At 35.6% G+C, this 19,815-nt stretch overlaps 1 protein-coding gene across 4 annotated transcripts in view; it reads left to right on the top strand.

Annotated features, from left to right (window-relative positions):
* Window positions 1-19,815, top strand: part of DENND4C (DENN domain containing 4C) — a 142,309-nt gene that overhangs the window by 112,127 nt on the left and 10,367 nt on the right. For all 4 annotated transcript variants that reach the window (XM_057724920.1, XM_057724922.1, XM_057724921.1 and 1 more), the window contains 5 exons: window positions 4,408-4,585; window positions 5,293-5,402; window positions 5,711-5,886; window positions 16,878-17,060; window positions 17,888-18,083. In XM_057724920.1, coding sequence (XP_057580903.1) covers window positions 4,408-4,585; window positions 5,293-5,402; window positions 5,711-5,886; window positions 16,878-17,060; window positions 17,888-18,083 — 843 coding nt within the window. The remainder of the gene's footprint in view (window positions 1-4,407; window positions 4,586-5,292; window positions 5,403-5,710; window positions 5,887-16,877; window positions 17,061-17,887; window positions 18,084-19,815) is intronic.

Genomic DNA, 19,815 nt, shown 5'->3' with positions numbered 1-19,815 from the left:
TCCTGCTTTGTTCTTTTTTCTCAGGATTGCTTTGGCAGTTTTGGGCCTTTTGTGGTTCCATATAAATTTTAAGATTATTTGTTCCGTGTCTTTTTGTGAAAAATGTCCTGGGTATTTTGATAGGGGTTGCAATCTGTAGATTTCTTTGGGTAATATGGCCATTTTAATGATACTGATTCTTCCAGTCAAGAGCATGGGAATATCTTTCCATTTCTTTTAATCATTTTCACTTTCCTTTATCAGTGTTTTATAGTTTTCAGGGTGTAGGTCTTTCACCTCCTTGATTAAGTTTATTCCTAAGTTTTTTTCTTTTTGATGCAGTTTTAAATGGGATGTTTTAAAAACTTTCTCTTTCATTTTTAGTGTATAGAAATGCAGCAGATTGCTGTGTATTAATCTTGTATCCTTCAACCTTGCTGAATTCATTTATTAGTTCTAAAAGTTTTTGGGTGGGGACTTCAGGGTTCTCTATATAGAGTATCATGTCATCTGCAATCCCTTCCAATTTGGATACCCATTTTTTCCCTTGTCTGATAACTGTGGTGAGGACTTCTAATACTGTGTTAAATAGAAGAGGTGAGAGTGGGCATCCTTGTCTTGTTCGTTAATTTAATAGGAAGGCTTTCAGCTTTTTACCATTGAGTATTATGTTGGCTGTGAATTTGTCATAAATGGCCTTTATTATGTTGAGATATGTTCTTTCTGTACCCATTTTGATGAGAGTTCTTATAATGAATGGATGTTGAATTTTGTCAGTTACTTTTTCAGCATCTATTGAAATGATCATGTGGTTTTTGTCTTTGTTAATGTGGTGTTTTACATTGGTGGATTTGCATATGTTGAACCATTCTTGTGTCCCCAGAATAAGTCCAACTTGATTATGGTGTATGATCCTTTTTATATATTGTTCAGTTTGGTTTGCTAATATTTTGATGAGGATTTTTGCATCTATATTCATCAAGAATATTGGTCTGTAATTTTCAGTTTTTGTAGTGTCTTTGTCTCGTTTTGGTATCAGGGTAATAGTGGCTTCATAGAATGAGTTTAGGAGTGTTTCATCCTCTTTAATAATTTGGAAGAGTATTGGAAGGATAGGTTTTAGCTTTTCTTTACCTGTTTGGTAGAATTCCCCAGTGAAGCTGTCTGGTCCTAGACTTTTGTTTCCAGGTGGTTTTGTTATTAGCAATTCTATTTCACTTCTAGTAATTGGTCTGTTCAAATTGTGTGTTACTTCTTGACGAGGTCTTGTCAAGCTTTATGTTTCTAGAAATTTGTCCATTTCTTCTAGGTTGCGCAATGTGTTGGGATGTAAATGTTCATAGTATTCTCTTGTGTTTTTTTTTTATTCTATGGTATTTGTTATTTCTGCTCTTTTCATTTCTTACTTGGTTTACTTGGGTCTTCTCTTTTTTCTTCTTGGTGACCTGGCTAGAGGTTTGTCAATTTTGTTTATCTTTTCAAAATACCGACTCTTGGGACTTCCGTGATGGCACAGTGGTTAAGAATCCTCCTGCCAGTGCAGGGGACATGAGTTTGATCCCTGGTCCGGGAAGATCCCACATGTTGCAGAGCAACTAAGCCTGTTCACCACAACTACTGAGCCTGCACTATCTAGAGCCTGCAAGCCACAACTATTGAGCTCATGTGCCACAACTACTGAAGCTTGCACACCTAGAGCCCGTACTCCACAACAAGGGAAGCCACTGCAGTGAGAAGCCCGAGCACTGCAACAAAGAGTAGCCCCTGCTTGCCGCAACTAGAGAAAACCTGTGAACAGCAGTGAAGACCCCACACAGCCAATAAATAAATAAATTAATTAATAAATTTTTAAAAAGCCAAGATACCAATTCTTGGTTTCACTGATCTTTTCTATTTTTTTTAATCTCTATTTTATTTTCTCTCTGATCTTTAGTATTTCCTTCCTTCTGCTTACTTTAAGCTTTGTTTATTCTTCTTTTTCTAATTCTTTTTGGTGGTAGGCTAGGTTGTTTGAGACTTTGCTTATTTCTTGAAAGAAGGCCTGTCTCACTGTGAATTTTCCTCTTAGAATTGCTTTTGTGGGATCCCACAGATTTAATAAAGTTATATTTTCCTTTTCATTTTTCTCGAGGTATTTTCTGATTTCTTTGATTTTTATCATTGACCCATTGGTTTTTTAGTAGCATGTTGTTTAGTCTCCATGTGTTTGTTCTTTTCCCATTTTTCTTTCTCTAGTTGATTTCTAGTTTCATACCGTTGTGGTCAGAAAAGATGCTTGGTGTAATTTCTACCCTCTTAAATTTGTTGAGGTTTGTTTGTGACTTAGTATGTAGTCTGTCCTGGTGAATGTTCCATGTGCACTTGAAAAATGTGCATTCTACAGAATGTGTATTCTGCTGGTTTTGGATGTAATGTCCTTTAGAGATCAGTTAAGTCCAACTTGACTATTGTGTTATTTAGGACCTCTGTTGCTTTACTGATTTTCTGTCTGGATGATCTGTCCATTGATGTCAGTGGGGCGTAAAAGTCTCCTGCTATTACTGGTTAGTGTCAGTTTCTCCTATTTTGTCTGTTAGTATTTGCTTTATTTAATTAGGTGCTCCCGAATTGGGTGCATATGTGTTAACAAGCTTAAGATCCTTTTTTTGTATTGATCCCTTTATCATTATATAATGCCCTTCTTGTCTTTCGTTACAACCTTTGAAAAACTGCTGATTCCTTTTAAAAATCATTGTAAGGGGAATTAATCATTGTCTTTTTGTGAAAATAGGAATGGGAAATTTTTGTATTTAAAGAACTTAGAAGGTCAGTTAAGGAAAGGCAAAGCAAAATAAGCAAGCTTCAAAAGCATCTTAACCTGGCATTATATTAAAGCAAAAAAGAAAACAGTGTGAGCTGTTTATTTGTTTATTTAGGCTGCTCTGGGTCTTCATTGCAGCTCACAGGCTCTCTAGTTGCGGCACACAGGCTTAATTGCATTGTGCAAGGGCTCAGTAGTTGCAGCTCTCGGGCTTAGTTGAAGTATGTGGGATCTTAGTTCCCTGACCAGGGATCAAACCTGGGCCCCCTGCATTGGGAGTGCGGAGTCTTTACCACTGGACCACCAAGGAAGTCCCCAGCTATTTCATTTTCGAAATTTTATCTAACAGTGTTTAAAAAAGAAAAAAAAAAAAGCTTTCCACAGAGTCATTTGGACTTAAAATGTATGACTGTAAATTCCAAGTGGTGGCAGATCTTAATTTTTCTTTTCTTTTCATTGCTTATAGCCCTAGTACCATTGACTGCAAAGGCAAACAGGATATACCTAATAAATATTTTCAAGTGAAGGAATGAATAAAAAGTCTATAAAATGTTCATAACTTTTATCCAGAATTTAAGAAAATATTTAGGGATATGTGTAAAAATAGCTCAAGGGAATTCATCAATGTAACTCTTATAAAATTTACAGGATTCTGAATGTTTAAGCAGTAGAGGATTTACTAAATACTTAATAATACATCAGTAAATCAGATGTACTGTGAGGTTGCAAGGATTTAAATAATGTAGATGATTTAATGATAAACTACATGAGAAGAATGGGTTTAAAAAATCCTATTTTGTAAAAATGTATTATGTATGCATATTTTTGACTAGAAGGATATATATATCAAGATTTTTACTGTATTCTGTGGATGTTGATATTATAAGTGTTTTATTTCCTGTTTTGCTTATCTATTTAATTTTTAAAAATCATTTAACATGCTTTTATAACAAGGAAGGTACAAGTCTTCCTCCTGAAAAGCAAAAATTAAAAAGGAAACTGCTTATTGACATGTTTTCTATCTAAAGCATCAACAATCACAGTGATTAAGAACTACAGTGTTCAGAACTTTGTTCGTTTTTATTCCTCTAATGATGGTTGTTATTCAGAATAATCACATTGCCAGCTAAAATTCTCACAACAACCTGATTTTAATGTACTCATCCACATTTTTCAGATAATATAAATAAAAGTTAGGAAAGTTAAGTAATTTCTGCAAGGTTACATACCTAATATATGATAGGGGAGCCAAGATCACAATCTGGCTGTCTAACTCTTAAGCCCCTACTCTGCTTGTACTGGGGTCCCTTGATTACATTGGACTTAGTGAGCTCCTAGAGTGCCTTCGTTTTATAATTTTGAGTGTTGGGATAAACCCCAACACACTCCTAATATACACTAGGGGCACAGCATAATCTTAAAGTATAGGTGATTGCTTGAATGTCTTAAGAGTATGAAAGAGCAATTCCAAATAATAGAAAGAAGAAAGAGTTCATGATTTTGAAACATATGGTGATGATTTGTTTAAGAATTATAGGTGAGTTTAATTCTGAAATGGTAGAGTGAATATATTCTCATTGGAGAAGGTATTATTTACGTATGTGGGATTTTATTCTTTTCAATTAAAGGAGGAAACAAATAGAGATTACAGCTTCCCAGCTGGCCTTGAAGACCATGTTTTAGGAGAGACTATATCACCTAACACAGGTATCTCAGGGTTGGTCCCTAGTGAACTTACCCAGAGCAACACAAGCCTTGGCAGTAGCAGCAGCAGTGGAGATATAGGAAAACTGCATTACTCACCAGGTAAGGGGAAGAATTGTCCTCTCTTCTAATTTATATGCCCATATTTCTTCCTCCCTGTACCACACACACAGTAAGCCCCATTTGTTGAGATGATCTGATAGATTTTTAATGTAGCCACACCATATTATCAGTGTTATTTTATATGATCTGTAAGTACTGTAGTCACCCACTGAGTTTTAGTTGTGTATGTTTGTGGATTCTCTCATTAGTTCTCAAACTTTAGTGTGTCTCAGAATCACTTGGGGAATTTGTTTAAAAGTATATGCAAATATCCAAGCCCTAGGCTTAAACTTTTGAGACCTAATCTGTGGGATGGGACCATAAGAATGTATATTTTTGACCAGTTCTCCATGTGAATCAGATATTTATTAGAGTGTGAGAATTTCTGTGCTGTGTCACTGAAATGTCCTAGTTCTTTGTTATTTTTAAAAATTGTAGTTTTATTCATTTTCTTGAACTTTCTATTATGAAAAATTTCAAATAACCTGAAAAGTTTAAAGAATTGTATAGTGAACAGTCATATATTCTCCACCTAGATTTAGTTAACTATTGTTAACCTTTCCTCTGTGTATATATGTAAGTACATTTTGATGCTAAACCATTTGAAAATAAATTGCAGACTTCATGATATTTCACCCTAAATATGCATTTCCATAGAATAAGGACATTTTCGTACATAATGTGTTGTGATGTTTACTTCTCTCTAGGTGAACTTCCATTTCCAAGAGGCGTAAAAGGGCAAGACTTTGAAAAGTCGGATCATGGTTCTTCTCAAAACACCAGCATGTCTAGCATCTATCAGAATTGTGCAATGGAGGTAAAGATTCTATATTCTGCCCATGATAAAGTGGCTGTAAACATATTTTTATTTCAGAATGGCATTTAACAGAATTCTGTGATACACTTATGGACAGAATAAGAAGTCCCATTTTGTTGAATTTGCATGGTGTCTTATGTAAACAAGGCAATAAAATGGTAGTTTTACCTATAAAGTAATAGAATGGTTATTAATTCCAAATGTGATCAACAAAATAAATACAATTCTGTGTTTGTCTCAAGAGGATAGCCTGTTAAGACTTATTTTCACTGGGGAGGTTCTCAGGATGTGCCCTTCTCTGCTCTTAGGTTTTGATGTCAAGTTGTTCACAGTGCAGAGCTTGTGGAGCTTTAGTTTATGATGAAGAAATTATGGCTGGATGGACAGCAGATGATTCAAACTTGAATACAACCTGTCCCTTCTGTAAAAGCAACTTCTTGCCTCTTCTCAATATAGAATTTAAAGACTTGAGAGGCTCTGCAAGGTTAGTATTGTAAAAGCTCCCTTAAGGAGGTAAGTGCCCCCAAAAGGCATGACTCCTGGGGGAAGAATGAAAAGAGTCATGGTATGCTCCAGGTGTTCCTTTCCTTGCCCTCCTTCACTTTCAGTATTTGAGTAGAAAATACTAATAATGTAGGAGACTGCTTTTCCATTTTATTTAACAAACAATTATCAGTAGTAGTTAGTTCTTGGAGGTAAACTTCATAGATTATATAATTATTATATAGATTATATAATTATATAGATTATATAATTATTATATAGATTATATAATTATTATAGATAATTCAGAACTCTAACATTAGTCATTATTTTAATATTTCTGCCTCAGTGACCTTGATTATGTGTTTTGGAGCTGCCCCCCACCCCCATGCAATAAAGGTGGAATGGTCTTTAACTCTTCTCTTAACTTGTTGCCTCTTTATGTTGGTGCTCTGTGAACCAAATTCTAGGCTGATCTGTAATCAGTCTAGAGAGGAGATTAGCTGATGTATAATCAGTCATTAAGTAATTGAGAGTTTGGTAACCGTATGCTGACTTAAGTACTTATACTTCATATTTTATTTATTTTGTGGAACAAACTACCTTCATGTACTTAAAAAAATGTCCAGTAGCAGAGGTGCTCTCTATTTTGCCTTTTAGCTTTGTGTGGAGCTGAGTGAAATCATACTCTGATTCCTGATGCACTATCATCATTGGTTTGTGCAAGGACCCTCTTTTATTATCTTCCTCCTCTCGCCATTTCCACTCTCATTTTTTTACCGAACAAAAATATTGACGCTGCTTTGTGATAAATCCTTGAATATATATCCTTATAAATAATGTTGTTTTGTATGATTATGTGTTTTTAACTTACATAATTAGAAAGATGCTGAAAATCTCAATTTCTTTTTATTATTCAGTTTAAAATCTGAGTTGCTATATGTACATCAAATTTATTCCTGTTCTCCTATAATAGGAAGTTAATACCTCATTTTACTTATCCATGATCATAGTGTTGGATATTTCATGCTTCGAGGTCTCTGTTATTATAAACATCACTGCACTGTTGTAGTACACTGAAAACTATGTCTCTTTCTGGGTTTGTGAAGTAATTTCTTTCAGAATAACAGTCTTAGGAGTGAGATCATTGGGTTTTTTCCATAAGTGATTTCAATGAACACTGGAAGATTGCTTCCCAGATGACTACACTCCCACTTGGAGCCCAAGAACTCTCATTTCTATACATCCTTACCGGCATTTGGTATTGTCACGTTTCAGATTTTGCATTCTAAGGATATAAAGTAGTATCTCATTTTTGTTTGAATGTCTCTGAATATTAGTGAGTTTGGGTATCTCTGTATATACTTGTTAGTTATTCCGGCATTTTCTGTGAATTGCTTGTTTATATCCTTTGCCAATTTTTTAAAGATTTATTATTTTAATGAGGTAACATTGGTTTATAATGTTTTATACATTTCATGTGTAAATTTTATTTCTACTTCTATATACACTACAGCGTGTTCAACACCAATAATTTAATTTCCATCTGCCATCGTATAGTTGACCCTCTTGACCCATTTCATCCTCCCTACCTCTTCTTCACCCTCTGATAAACACTACGCTGTTCTCATGTTTGTTTTTCTTTGGTTTGGTTTGTTCATTTATTTTGGGTTTTTGTTTTTTATATTCCAGCTATGAATAAAATCAGATGGTATTTGTCTTTCTTCATCTGAATTATTTCATGTAGCACGATACCCTCAAGGTTCATCCATGTTATTGCAAATGGCAAAATGTCATCTTTTTTATGGGTAATTGGTATTCCATTTTGTATATATACTACAGCTTCTTTATCCATTCATCTGTTGTTGGGCATCTAGGTTGTTTCCATGTCTTGGCTATTGTAAATAATGCTGCAGCGAACATAGGGGTGCATGTATCTTTTTGAATTAATGTTTTTTTATTCTTGGGATAAATACCCAGAAGTGGGCTGGACCATGTGGTAGTTCTATTCTTAATTTTTTTGAGGAATCTCCATACTGTTTTCCATAGTGTCTGCACCGGTTTACATTCCCACCATCAGTGTATGAGGGTTCCCTTTTCTCCACATCCTCACCAACACTTATTTCTTGCCTTTTTGATAATTAGCCATTCTCACAGGAATGAAGTGATATCTTATTGTGGTTTTGATTTGCATTTCTTAATGAGAATGATGTTCAGCATCTTTCATGTGCCTGTTGGCCATCTGGATGTCTTCTTTTGAAAAATGTCATTTCAGCTCCTCTGCCCATTTTTTAATCATGTTGTTTGTTTTTTTGATGTTGAATTGTATGAGTTCTTTATATAATTTGGGTATCAACTCCTTATCAGATACATCATTTGCAAATATTTTCTCCCATTCAGTAGGTTGTTGTTTTGTTTTTCTGATGGTTTCCTTTGCTGTGCAGAAACTTGTTTTAGTTTGATGCAGTACCATTTGTTTATTTTTGCTTTGTTGCCTTTGCTTGAGGAGACATATTTTGATGAACTCAGTGACAAGAACAAGGACGCAGGTGCAGAGAATGGACTGGAGAACTCAAGGTTTGGGAGGGGGCGGGGGGTGAAGAGGAAGCTGAGATGAAGCGAGAGAGTAGCACAGACATATATATATATACTACCAACTGTAAAGTAGATAGCCAGTGGGAAGTTGTTGTATAACAAAGGGAGTTCAACTCGAGGATGGAAGATGCCTTAGAGGACTGGGACGGGGAGGGTGGGGGGGACTCGAGGGAGGGTGGGGGGGGAGTCAATGGAGGGAGGGAATACGGGGATATGTGTATAAAAACAGATGATTGAACTTGGTGTACCCCCCCCAAAATAATAAATAAATAAAATTTAAAAAAAATATTGCTAAGACTGATGTTAAAATTGTACTGTTTATGTTTTCTTTTAGGAATTTTGTGGTGTCAGGTCTTATATTGAAGTCTTTAATCCATTTTGAGTTGATTTTGTGTGTGGTATGAGAGAGTTAAGTTTTATAGTTGTGCATATGGCTGTCCAGTTTTCCCAGCACCATTTATTAAAGAGACTATTCTTTCTCCATTGAATGTTCTTTGCTTCTTTGTTGTAAATTAATTGTCCACTTACACAGGCATTTGTTTCTGGGCTATCAGTTGTGTTCCATTGATCTTTGTGTCTGTTTTTCTGCCAAACCAGGTTGTTTTGATTAGTATGGTTTGTAATATAGCTTGAAATCAGGGAATGCAATGTCTCCAGCTTTGTTCTTTTTTTCTCAAGATTGCTTTGGCTCCTCAGGGTCTTTTGTGGTTCCAAATAAATATTAGAATTTTTGTTCCATTTATGTGAAAAGTGTTGTTGAAATTTTAATAGGGATTGCCCTGAATCTGTAGATTGCTTTAGGTAGTATTTTAAAAATTAGGTAATTAAAAAATATAAACATTTTAAAATGTTAATTCCTCCAATCCATGAGCACAGAATATCTTTCCATTTATTTGTATCTTCAGTGTGTTTCAACAGTGTCTTATAGTTTTCAGTGTACAGGTCTTTCAACTCCTTGCTAAAATTTATTCCATTTATTTTATTCTTTTTGTGGTAATTGTAAATGGGATTGTTTTCTTAATTACCCTTTCTCCTAGCTTGTTGTTAGTATATAGAAATGCAACAGATTTTTGTTGGTTTTGTACCCTGAAACTTCACTGTATTCATTTATTACTCCTAATAGTTTATTGGTGGATTCTTTAGGGTTTTCTCTGTATAAAATCATGTCATCTGTAAACAGTGAGTTTTATTTCTTCCTTTCCAACTCAGATGCCTTTTATTTCTTTCTTGTCTAATTTCTGTGACTAAAACTTCTATACTGTGTTTCAGTTTTCACCTTTGAGTATGATGTTAGCTGTGGGCTTGTCATATATGACCTTTATTATGATGAGGTATATTCCTTCTGTACCCACTTTGTGGAGAGTTTTTATCATAAATGGGTGTTGAATCTTGTCAGCTATTTTTTTCTGCACCTGTTGAGATGATCATATCATTTTTATCCTTCATTTTGTTAACATGTGTATCACGTTAATTGATTTGCAGATGTTGAACCATCCTTGCATCCCAGGGACAAATCCCACTTGATCATGGTGTATGATATCCTTTTAATGTATTGTTGGATTTGGTTTGTTGAGGTGTTTTGCATCTATGTATATCAGAGATATTGACCTGTAGTTTTCTAACTTTGTGTGGTCTTTATCTGGTTTTTGGTATCTGGATGATGTTGGTCTCATAAAATGAGTTAGGAAGTGTTCCTTCCTCTTGAATTTTTTGGTACAGTTTGAAAAGGATAGGTATTAAATCTATAAATATTTGGTAGAATTTACCTATGAAGCTGTCTAGTCCTGGATTTTTATTTTTTAGGAGCTTTTTGATTACTGCTTCAGTCTCTGTACTAGTGATAGATCAATTCAGATTTTCTCTTCATGATTCAGTCTGGGAAGGTTGTATGATTCCAAGAATTTGTCCATTTTTTCTAGGTTGTCCAATTTGTTGGCATATAGCTGTTTTTAATATTCTTATGATCATTTGTATTCCTGTGGTACCCATTGTTAATCTTCTTCTTTTGTTTCTGATTTTATTTATCAGAGCCTTCTCTCTTTTTCTTAGTGAGTCTAGCTAAAAGAGTTGTCAATTTTGTTTATCTTTTCAAAGAACTAGCTCTTAGTTTCACTGATCTTTTCTGTTGTCTTTTTAGTCTCTATTTCATTTATTTCCACTCTGATCTTTATTATTTCTTTCCTTCTACTGACTTCGGGCTTTGTTTGTTCTTCTTTTTCTTACTTTATTTTATTTTTGGCCATGCTGCATGGCTTGTGGGATCTTAGTTCCCCAACCAGGGATCGAACTCTGGGCCCCAGCAGTGAGAGCACCAAGTCCTAACTACTGGACCACCAGGGAATTCCCTGTTCTTCTGTTTCTAGTTCGTTTACATGTAAGGTTAAATTGTTTATTTCAGATTTTTCTTCTTTCTGGAAGTAGGCCTGTATTGCTCTAAACTTTCTTCTTAGTACTGCTTTTGCAGCATCCCATAGACTTTGGTATGTCATATTTTCATTTTCATTTGTCCTCAGGTAATTTTTTATTTGTCCTTTGATTTCCTCATTGAACCAGTAGTTTTCAGTAGCATGTTGTTCATTATCCACATATTTGTGACTTTTTTCAGCTTTCTTCTTGAAGTTGATTTCCAGTTTCATACCATTATGATTAGAAAAGATGCTTTATATAATTTCAGTCTTACTTGTTAAACTTTATGTATTGAGCTTTGTTTTGTGTCCCAACAAATGGTGCATCCTTGAGAAAGTTCCACGTGTACTTAAGAAGAATGTGTATTCTGATACATTCAGATGGAATGTTCTGTACAAATTTATCAAATCCATCTGGTCTTATGTTTCATTTAAGGCTGCTTTCCTTGCTGACTTTCTGCCTGGATGATCTATCCATTGATGTAAGTAGGGTGTTAAATAATCGTCTACTATTACTATGTTACTGTCAATTTCTCTCTTTAGATCTATTAATAATTTTTTAATATATTTTGGTGTTCCTGTATTAGGTGCATATATATTATTAACATATGTCTTCTTGGTGAATTGTCCCTTTATCATTATATACTGTCCATTTTTGTCTCTTGTTGCGTTTTTTGGCTTGAAGTTTGTTTTGTCTGGTAAGAGTAGGGCTATACCCACTTTCTTTTGGTGGCCATTTGCTTGGAGTATCATACTCCATTCCTTCACATTTAGCCTACATTTGTCCTTAGAGTTGAGGTGAGTCTCCTGGAGACAATATATTGTTGGGTGTTGTTTTTTTGTGGGTTTTTTGTTTTTCTTTTTTTATTATTATTGTTTATACAATTTTTATTTTCCATTTACAGTTACTACAGAATATTGGCTCTATTCCCCATGTTATACAGTGCATCCTTGAGCCTATCTTACACCCAGCCATTTGTACCTCCCACTCCCCTACCTTTATGTTGCCCCTAACCTTCCCCTTATATCCAGCCACTCTGTCTTTTGATTGATGAATTCAGTACTACATTTACATTTAAGGTGAATATTGGTAGATGAGGACTTATTACTGCCATTTTATGTTTTGTTTTTGGTTGTTCTATATTTGCATTGTTTCTTTTTTCCTGTTTCCATCTGCCATTTTGGTTTGGTGTTTTTCTGTGATAGTTTTCTCAGTTTCCTCTTTTTTTATGTTTTATGTTTCATGTCTCTGCTCTAGATTTATGTTTTGTGGCTACCATGAGGTTTATGTAAAACAGCTCATGAATAAAACAGTCCTTTTTCTGCTGATAACATCTTACCTTCATTTACCTATATGGGTTCCATTCTTTTCCTATGCCCCCTTTGTGTTTTTGTTGTCTCTATCCTTTTTTTATCTTGTGAGTTTGTTATTAAAGTAGCTGTAGTCATTTTTTCTGCCTCTCCCCCCTTAACCTTTATGCTATAATCGTTTAAAAACCTATCCTGATAAAGTGTTATGATTTTCTGATTCTGTCTGTTTATCACCTTGCTGAAACTTTTGTGTATTTTTGCCTTTTTGTTTCTGCTAAAAGAGCACCTTTCAACATTTCTTGTAGGGCTGATCTAGTGCTGATGAACTTCTTTAGCTTTTATTTGTCTGGGAAAATCTTTATTTCTCCTTCATATCTGAATGATAACTTTGTCGGATATTCTCAGGTGACAATTTCTATCTTTTAGTATTTTGAGGATGGAAATCTTTCAGTATTTTCCCCTCACTCCTGCTAAGAAATCTGCTGATAGCCTAACGGGGGTTCCTTTGTAGGTTACCGTCCTTTTTTCCCTGGCTGCTCTTAAAGTTCTTTCTTTGCATTGACTTTTGACAATTTTAGTATGTGTCTTGAGAGGAAGGTATTTTTGCATTGAAATAATGAAGTGTTCTCTTATCTTCATGGACTTATGTATCTAGTTCCTTCCTAAGGTTTGGGAAGTTCTCAGTTATTATTTTGCCGAGACCAGCTCGGCGACTCGAGGTGAGTGACGGGTGCCGCAAGCTTGAAGAAGACACAGACACAGACTGAAGAGAAAAGTGGGACGGGGGGCTCAAGACCTCTCGGATCAAGAGCCCCGCTGACTCATCCCAGGCTGCTTTTATTGAGTTCGTGGGCTAACATTCTCAGGTTACACTCATAAACAGTCAAAGGCCTCACATGATTGAGGCAATTATCTTTGTTTACTTCCTGGGTCTGAGTTGAGCAGGTGTGGATTTGAGCTGGGGGTGGAGAGCAAAACAGCCCTGGGGGCAGGAGACCTCTCTCAGATATTGGGGGTCTGTGCCCCAACCGTGTTGGCCCCTCTGCGACTGTGCCTGTCTTAGGTTGTTCCTCCCTTGAGGAATCTTACCCGTCTCTGGCTAACCAGTCATCCTCCAGGGCCAAACACGGTGATATAAGGAAGGCTCTATGCACCACCCCTGTTGGCCCCTCTGCGGCTGTGCCTGTCTTAGGTTGTTCCTCCTCTGAGGAATCTTACCCGTCTTTGGCTAACCAGCCATCCTTCAGGACCAAACAGGGTGATATTAGTCTCCACGCCCCGCACCCTCAGCTCCTCCACTGCTCAAGCAGGACATTCTGAATCCCATCGCTCGGCCCACATACTTCAACACTTTCAATGCTTCAAAAAGGTTCCAGAATGTCTTCCCACATTATTTCATTAAATAAACTCCCTATCCCTTCTTGCTCTCTTCTTTTGGGATACCCATTACCCTAATGTTGCTCTTCCTAAAAAAGTTGGATAGCTCTCATAGAATTTCCTCATTTTTAAAATATCTTATTTCTCTTACCTCTTCCACTTGTATCATTTCTAGATTTCTATCTTGGAGGTCACTTATTCCCTCTTCAATATGGTCTGCTCTATTTCTAGTTCTTTCTAATGCATTCTGCATCTTGTTTAATGAGTTCTTCAGCTCCATAATTTCTCTTTGGTTCTTTTTTAGAGTATTCTTTCTGTTTAGTAATTTTAATTCTGAGCTCATTGAACTGCCTTTCTGAGTTTTCTTGTAGCTTATTGAGTTTCTTCATGACAGCTAATTTGAATTCTCTATCAGTTAGATTGCAATATTTCGTAGCTTTAAGTCTGGGTTCTGGAGAATTGTAATTTTGTTTTTGGGGAGGACCATGTTACTGTGGTTCTTCATGATGCTTGATAAGTTGTTCCTCTTGCAGACATATTTGAAGTAGTGAACACCTTTCTGCTTGATTCTAATAATTAAAAAAGTTAGAAAATGAGGCCTTCTGATTTTCCAGTAGGTGGTGATATAACAGAAGTTTTTGGTTTCTCTTACCTGAGCTGCCTCTGGTTATATTTGAGTCTTCACTTTCCATGCTCCACTGCCTCTGTGAGTTGTGGCCCTGTGCCCTCGTTATTGCTTTTTGTGGCTTTGGGCCATTGGCGCCTTTCTGCTGCCAGTGTTGCTAGCATCATGGCCTGGTGCATTGGGATAGTGGGCTCTTGCCTCTCGTCTGGGATCCCCTGAGTTGCAGACTCTGCCACTGTTGGAGGATAGAAGGGAGGGTAGCCAGGGTTGCTCAGGTGCCTCTGCTGTGTCTGATGTTCTGAGGTTTGTGGACTCTGCCATTGTGGGAGGAAGGGTAGAGGGCAAGAGTCATGGGTGCCTCAGTGGCCAGAGGGATGGGGTTCCAGGCCCCATTACCACTGTTGCTTAGTTACCTGTGACCACAGGTGCTACTGCATCTGGGAAGTTGGAGTTGTGTGCACTGCCTCCACTGCTGCTGCCAGGTTGTCTGAGGCTGCGGGCTCAGCTTACCACAGCAGAAGACCAAGACTGAAGGCACTGCTTGTGCTGTTCCTTCAGTTTTGCCTCCTCTGTGTGTTCCAATCCACCCACCTTTAGATGTACAGATGTGTAGGATTCTCTGGTGTGCTGAGCAGAGGCACCTTTGTTGCACTGTGGGTGTTTTACTCGTAGATTGAAGAGGCAAGATAAAGGTGGGTTTCCAATGCACCATTTTGCAGATGTCACTCCCCTCCTTTGCCAGTTTTTCTATTAAGTTTTCATTTTCTTGTTGATCTCTGTCTTGAATATTCCTTTTTTTTTTTTTTGGCCCCACTGTGCTGCTTGTGGGATCTTAGTTCCCCAACCAGGGATTGAACCCAGGCCCTTGCCAGTGAGAGTGCAGAGTCCTAACCACTGGGCCGGCAGGGAATTCCCATCTTGAATATTCTTGATATTAATTCCCTGAAGAGAAATTATTAATTTTGATGTTATCATCCATTAATTTTTCACCTTGTGATTTGTGCATTTGGAATCTTGTTTTAAAAGTTATTTCCCATTTGTAGTACATGAAATTCTTTTGAACATTCTTCTGTTAGCTTTATATTTTATCTGGGATATTTAGGTTTTAAATCCATCTGGAGTCCCCCTTTGTGTATGATTGTAGAGATGCAGCTTTATTTTTCTCTGTATAATGAGCCAATTTTACCTCCTTCCTTCATGGATATGTAGTGTCACCTTTATCGTATATCAAGTTCCTCTGTATACTTCACTCTGGTTCTGTGTTCTTTTCTTTCTGTCAATACTGTATTACTTTTATTACTCTGTATTTATGTTATGTCTGGTTGATACGGTAAGTTTCCCTTTGTGGAAATTTTTTTTCTTATAGTTACTTATTTTTGCATATAAAATTTTAGAGTAACTGAGTTCCTTAAAAAAAAAATCCAGCTGAAGTTTTCATGGGATTGAATTAATTTGGGAGAAATGGACATCTTTAGTATTATTCTCCTATCTATGAGCATGGTATATGTCTCCATTTTTTAGATCTTTTAACAGTTTTAAATTATTCTCCATAAGTTTTGTACTTTTTTTGTTAATTGTGTTTCTTAAGCTTTTGTGGTATGTACCTTATATTTTCTAGTTGATATAAAGGAGCATTATTGATTTTCCTCCCCAGTACGTCATTATGGAAAACTTTCAACTTACGGCCAAGTTTAAAGATTTTTTTTTTTTTACAGTAACACTGAAATATCTGTCTCTACATTCTACAATGTTTTACTTTACTTGCTTTATCACTATCTATCCCTCCATCCATCCACCAATCCATCTTACATTTTTATTCATTTAAAATAAGATATAGACTAGGACTTCCCTGGCAGACCAGTGGTTAGGGCTCCGTGCTTCCACTGCAGGGCACACGGGCTCGATTCCTGGTCGGGAAACTAAAATACCATGTGCAGTGTAGTGCAGCCAAAAAAAAAAAATGTAGACATTAAATACACTTTCCCTCCCCAAAGACTTGAGCATTCATATAATTAACTAGTGTTCAGTATTTATTTACTTTTTTTCACTTAAGGTAGATTTGATTTGTGCAAATCAAACCTTTATTAAGATACAGAACATTGCTATCACTTCAGAAAGCTCTCTTAATGTCCCTTGCAAGGCAAAATGCTCACCCCATCCCCACCCAGAATGAGAAAGAGAGAGAGAAGATGAAAATAAAATACTGAACAGAGTGAAGAGGAAATGACTAGAGACAAAAATGGAGATTCATAAGAGGGGGAAGGGTATTATAAACAATTAGAGGTTAATGCATGTTGAAATGCTATGTCATTTTTTTTAACTAAGAAAATTAATGAAATATTTTGCTTCCCATCTTCCTTCATAGCTTTTCTTTAGTGTCTCTCAAAAACTGAAGGAATCTTATATTGAGCTATAATGACCTGCTCTAGACCTTTCCGTTTGAAAAGTTTGGGACAAGAGAGGAAGAGATAATGAGATCAGGAGAGAGAGAGAGAGAGTGTGTGTGTGTGTGTGTGTGTGTGTGTGTGTGTTTGTTTGAAATAGGCAGTCTTTCCATGGGATTTGTATAATTCATTAATGACTACTTTACTATAAAATGATTCTAAATATGAAGAAATTTAGAGGATGCTAGGGTTTTTAAAGACTTTTTTGGTTTTTTTTTGACTGATCCATATTTAGCTTTTTCCTGAAACCAAGTACTTCTGGTGACAGTTTACAAAGTGGCAGCATTCCATTGGCAAGTGAATCTTTGGAGCACAAACCCATATCCAGTTCAGCAGAACCTGACCTGATCAATTTTATGGATTTCCCAAAACATAGCCAGACCATAACTGAAGAAACAAGCTCTGCAGTTGAATCAAGGTACCATAGGGTTCAGAGAACTCTGCATTAAAAATTGGTTACCCTTGTAAAACTTCCATCTTTAAATACAACCTGGCTTACATAGGCATAAGTTCTGGCATTTTAAGAATTTAACCTTAAATGTTTACCCCATATATTGTTTAAATTTCTAATGAATGAATCTGATGATAAACCATTTTGAATATTATGTTTACTATTTTACAGTGGTCTTTTACAAAAATGAACTTTTAAACCATATAATGTATTTTCCCCTTCAGTGTAGTTATTGCCAATTTCCAGGCATATGCTCTCCAATTTACAGTGAAGTATACCTTTAACTGTTAAATACTGAGTCAGACATTTTTTTGAGAGCCTATTTATTGTATGCTAAGCATTATGCTAAACACTAAAAATAAAAAAGTAAATAAAATCTGACCTCTGTCCTTAAGTGGATCATGGCCTGGTAGAGATTAAGTATTTGGCAATGAATCTACATTATTTATTTGCATGCATTATACATACTTTTAGGTGATTTTGTTTAATAAAGATGAAATAATGTTTGAACAAAGCAACTGAATAGGCACTTAATCTTTTTTAAAATAATACCATAGTATGTGTTATATACCATATATCCTCTTCCTACCCTTCATCAGATCATCCACTCCATCCTGTCTTTCTGACCAGTTTTACAAAAATACCTGAAGAAAATTTAATTCTTATAAGACCAGTACTGACTCTTCTTAGATATATTCAGTACATTCAAAATTCATTGTAGAAAATATTCTAGCTCTACGGATTTAGATTGTTTACACAATCTAACCATAGCATTTCTTCTTCATTTTTTTAAGTGATGAAATAATGAAAGCCAGTGGAGATGTCCAAACTATGAAAATTTCACCTGTGCCTAATAGTTTATCAAAGCGAAATGTATCTTTGACTAGAAGTCACAGTGTTGGAGGTCCCTTGCAAAATATGGACTTTTCCCAGCGACCATTTCATGGCATTTCAACAGTTAGTCTTCCAAACAGTCTGCAGGAAGTTGTGGTATGTAACAACATTACAATCATACTGTGTGTTCATGTAAGTATTTACTAAAACTGCATGTAATTCTTCTGTAGTAGGTTTATTTTAATCACTTGAAAAGTGATAGGAATTTTTCATAAGCGGACTAAGAACTTTAAAATTTCAAATTGGTACACTAATAAACAGAAGAGTATAATGAATCCCTTTGACACATCATCCAGATTCAGTAATTTTCAACTTATGACCATTTTTCTTTGTATACCCTCATTCAGTTCTTCTGTAGATCCATTTGAAGCAAATTTCAAACATCGTATATTCCAGTTGTAAATATTTCAGTATTTGTCTCTAAAAGATAAAGACTCTTAAATATCCAATGCCATTATCAGACCCAAAAAATAACAAACAATAGCAAGTTATTCAATCTTTGTTCAAATTTCTAATGGTCTCAAAAATGTCAAGTATGTGTGTTTTGTAGTTTGAGGAATCAGCATCAAATAAGGTCCATGCTTTATAATTGGTTGATCTGTTTCTTAGTCTTTTTAAATCTGTAGACTCTTTTTTTTTCTTGCAACTTATTTGTTGATTACAACCCTATCAATTGGTAATTGCAGCTATAAGCTTGATCAGATTCAGGTTTTTTTGTTCCGTTTTGTTCATTTGTTTATTTTTGTAAGACAGCTTCATCAGTAGTGGTATGTCCCTCTAATAGAAGACCTGAACTATCTTTGTGATTTTAGCAGCTATTAACGCCTCAGTGCCTAGATCGAGTTATCCATTTGGAGCTATAAAATGATGACAGTCTAATTTTGTCATCTTCTTTATTATATGAAATATATCTGTAAAGAGAAACTAACCCTGTGATTTTGTCTGGTTTTCCAAAGATGTAATTTATGTTGGAAAGGCAAGATAAATGTTTGGTTTTTTTTTTTCCTTTTATTTGTCAGTTTTCAAAGTAACAAGTTGGGTTCCTCACATTCTCCAAGGTGATCCATTATCTGGGAGGGGAGGGTATCATTATGAACTCACTGGTTTAAACATTTATACATGTGTTTACATTCGCTGCTGTTGTTATCCTTACTGGTGCTTATTTTATTCCTTCTTTGCTCAGCTAGAAGCCTCTGCAAGTTGGTGCCTTATTCCTTTTGACTCAACTCTAGTAGCCTTTGTATAATTTTTTTTAAAGCTTCTTTGCTTTCTTATATTGCAGGATGTTTTGTGCTCATGTTATCTATTTTCTTCTCCAGACCTAGAATCAGACATTTCTTTAGGAAACCCAGGTTCCTCTTAGAGGAAAACAGTATTTGGAGACCTCAATCTGTGTGCTATGGGTACTTGTTAATATGGGTCATGAACATTTTATTCTGACTATATAATATGCACAACTTATAAAGTCTACGTTGGGGTTTTTTCTTCATTCGTTATTTTCTTTGATTTATAAAATTGCTCTTTAGTTTTCATTGTAATCAAATGTAAAAACAAGTTAGATATAATTTTAAAAAGAGTCATCAAGAAATATTAATACACAAGGCCTGCATGATCTGGGCCCCCCACTACCTCTCTGAACTTGACTTCTTCCACCTACTCTCTCATTCACTCTGCTTAAAAAAAAAAAAAGAAATATTAACACAAAAAATTGCATCATCTGTTTGAAGTTTTAGGTGGAAGATAAAGTCACACGTTTTTTGGTATCATCATTATAATCAGAAATGCAAATATCTTTTATAAAAAATTGAAAAGGAAAAGTCAGTCTTGC

This window comes from Hippopotamus amphibius, chromosome 2, assembly GCF_030028045.1.
Source record: "Hippopotamus amphibius kiboko isolate mHipAmp2 chromosome 2, mHipAmp2.hap2, whole genome shotgun sequence".
Classification (NCBI taxonomy): Eukaryota; Metazoa; Chordata; class Mammalia; order Artiodactyla; family Hippopotamidae; genus Hippopotamus; species Hippopotamus amphibius.
This window is presented reverse-complemented; position numbering and strand designations above follow the sequence as displayed.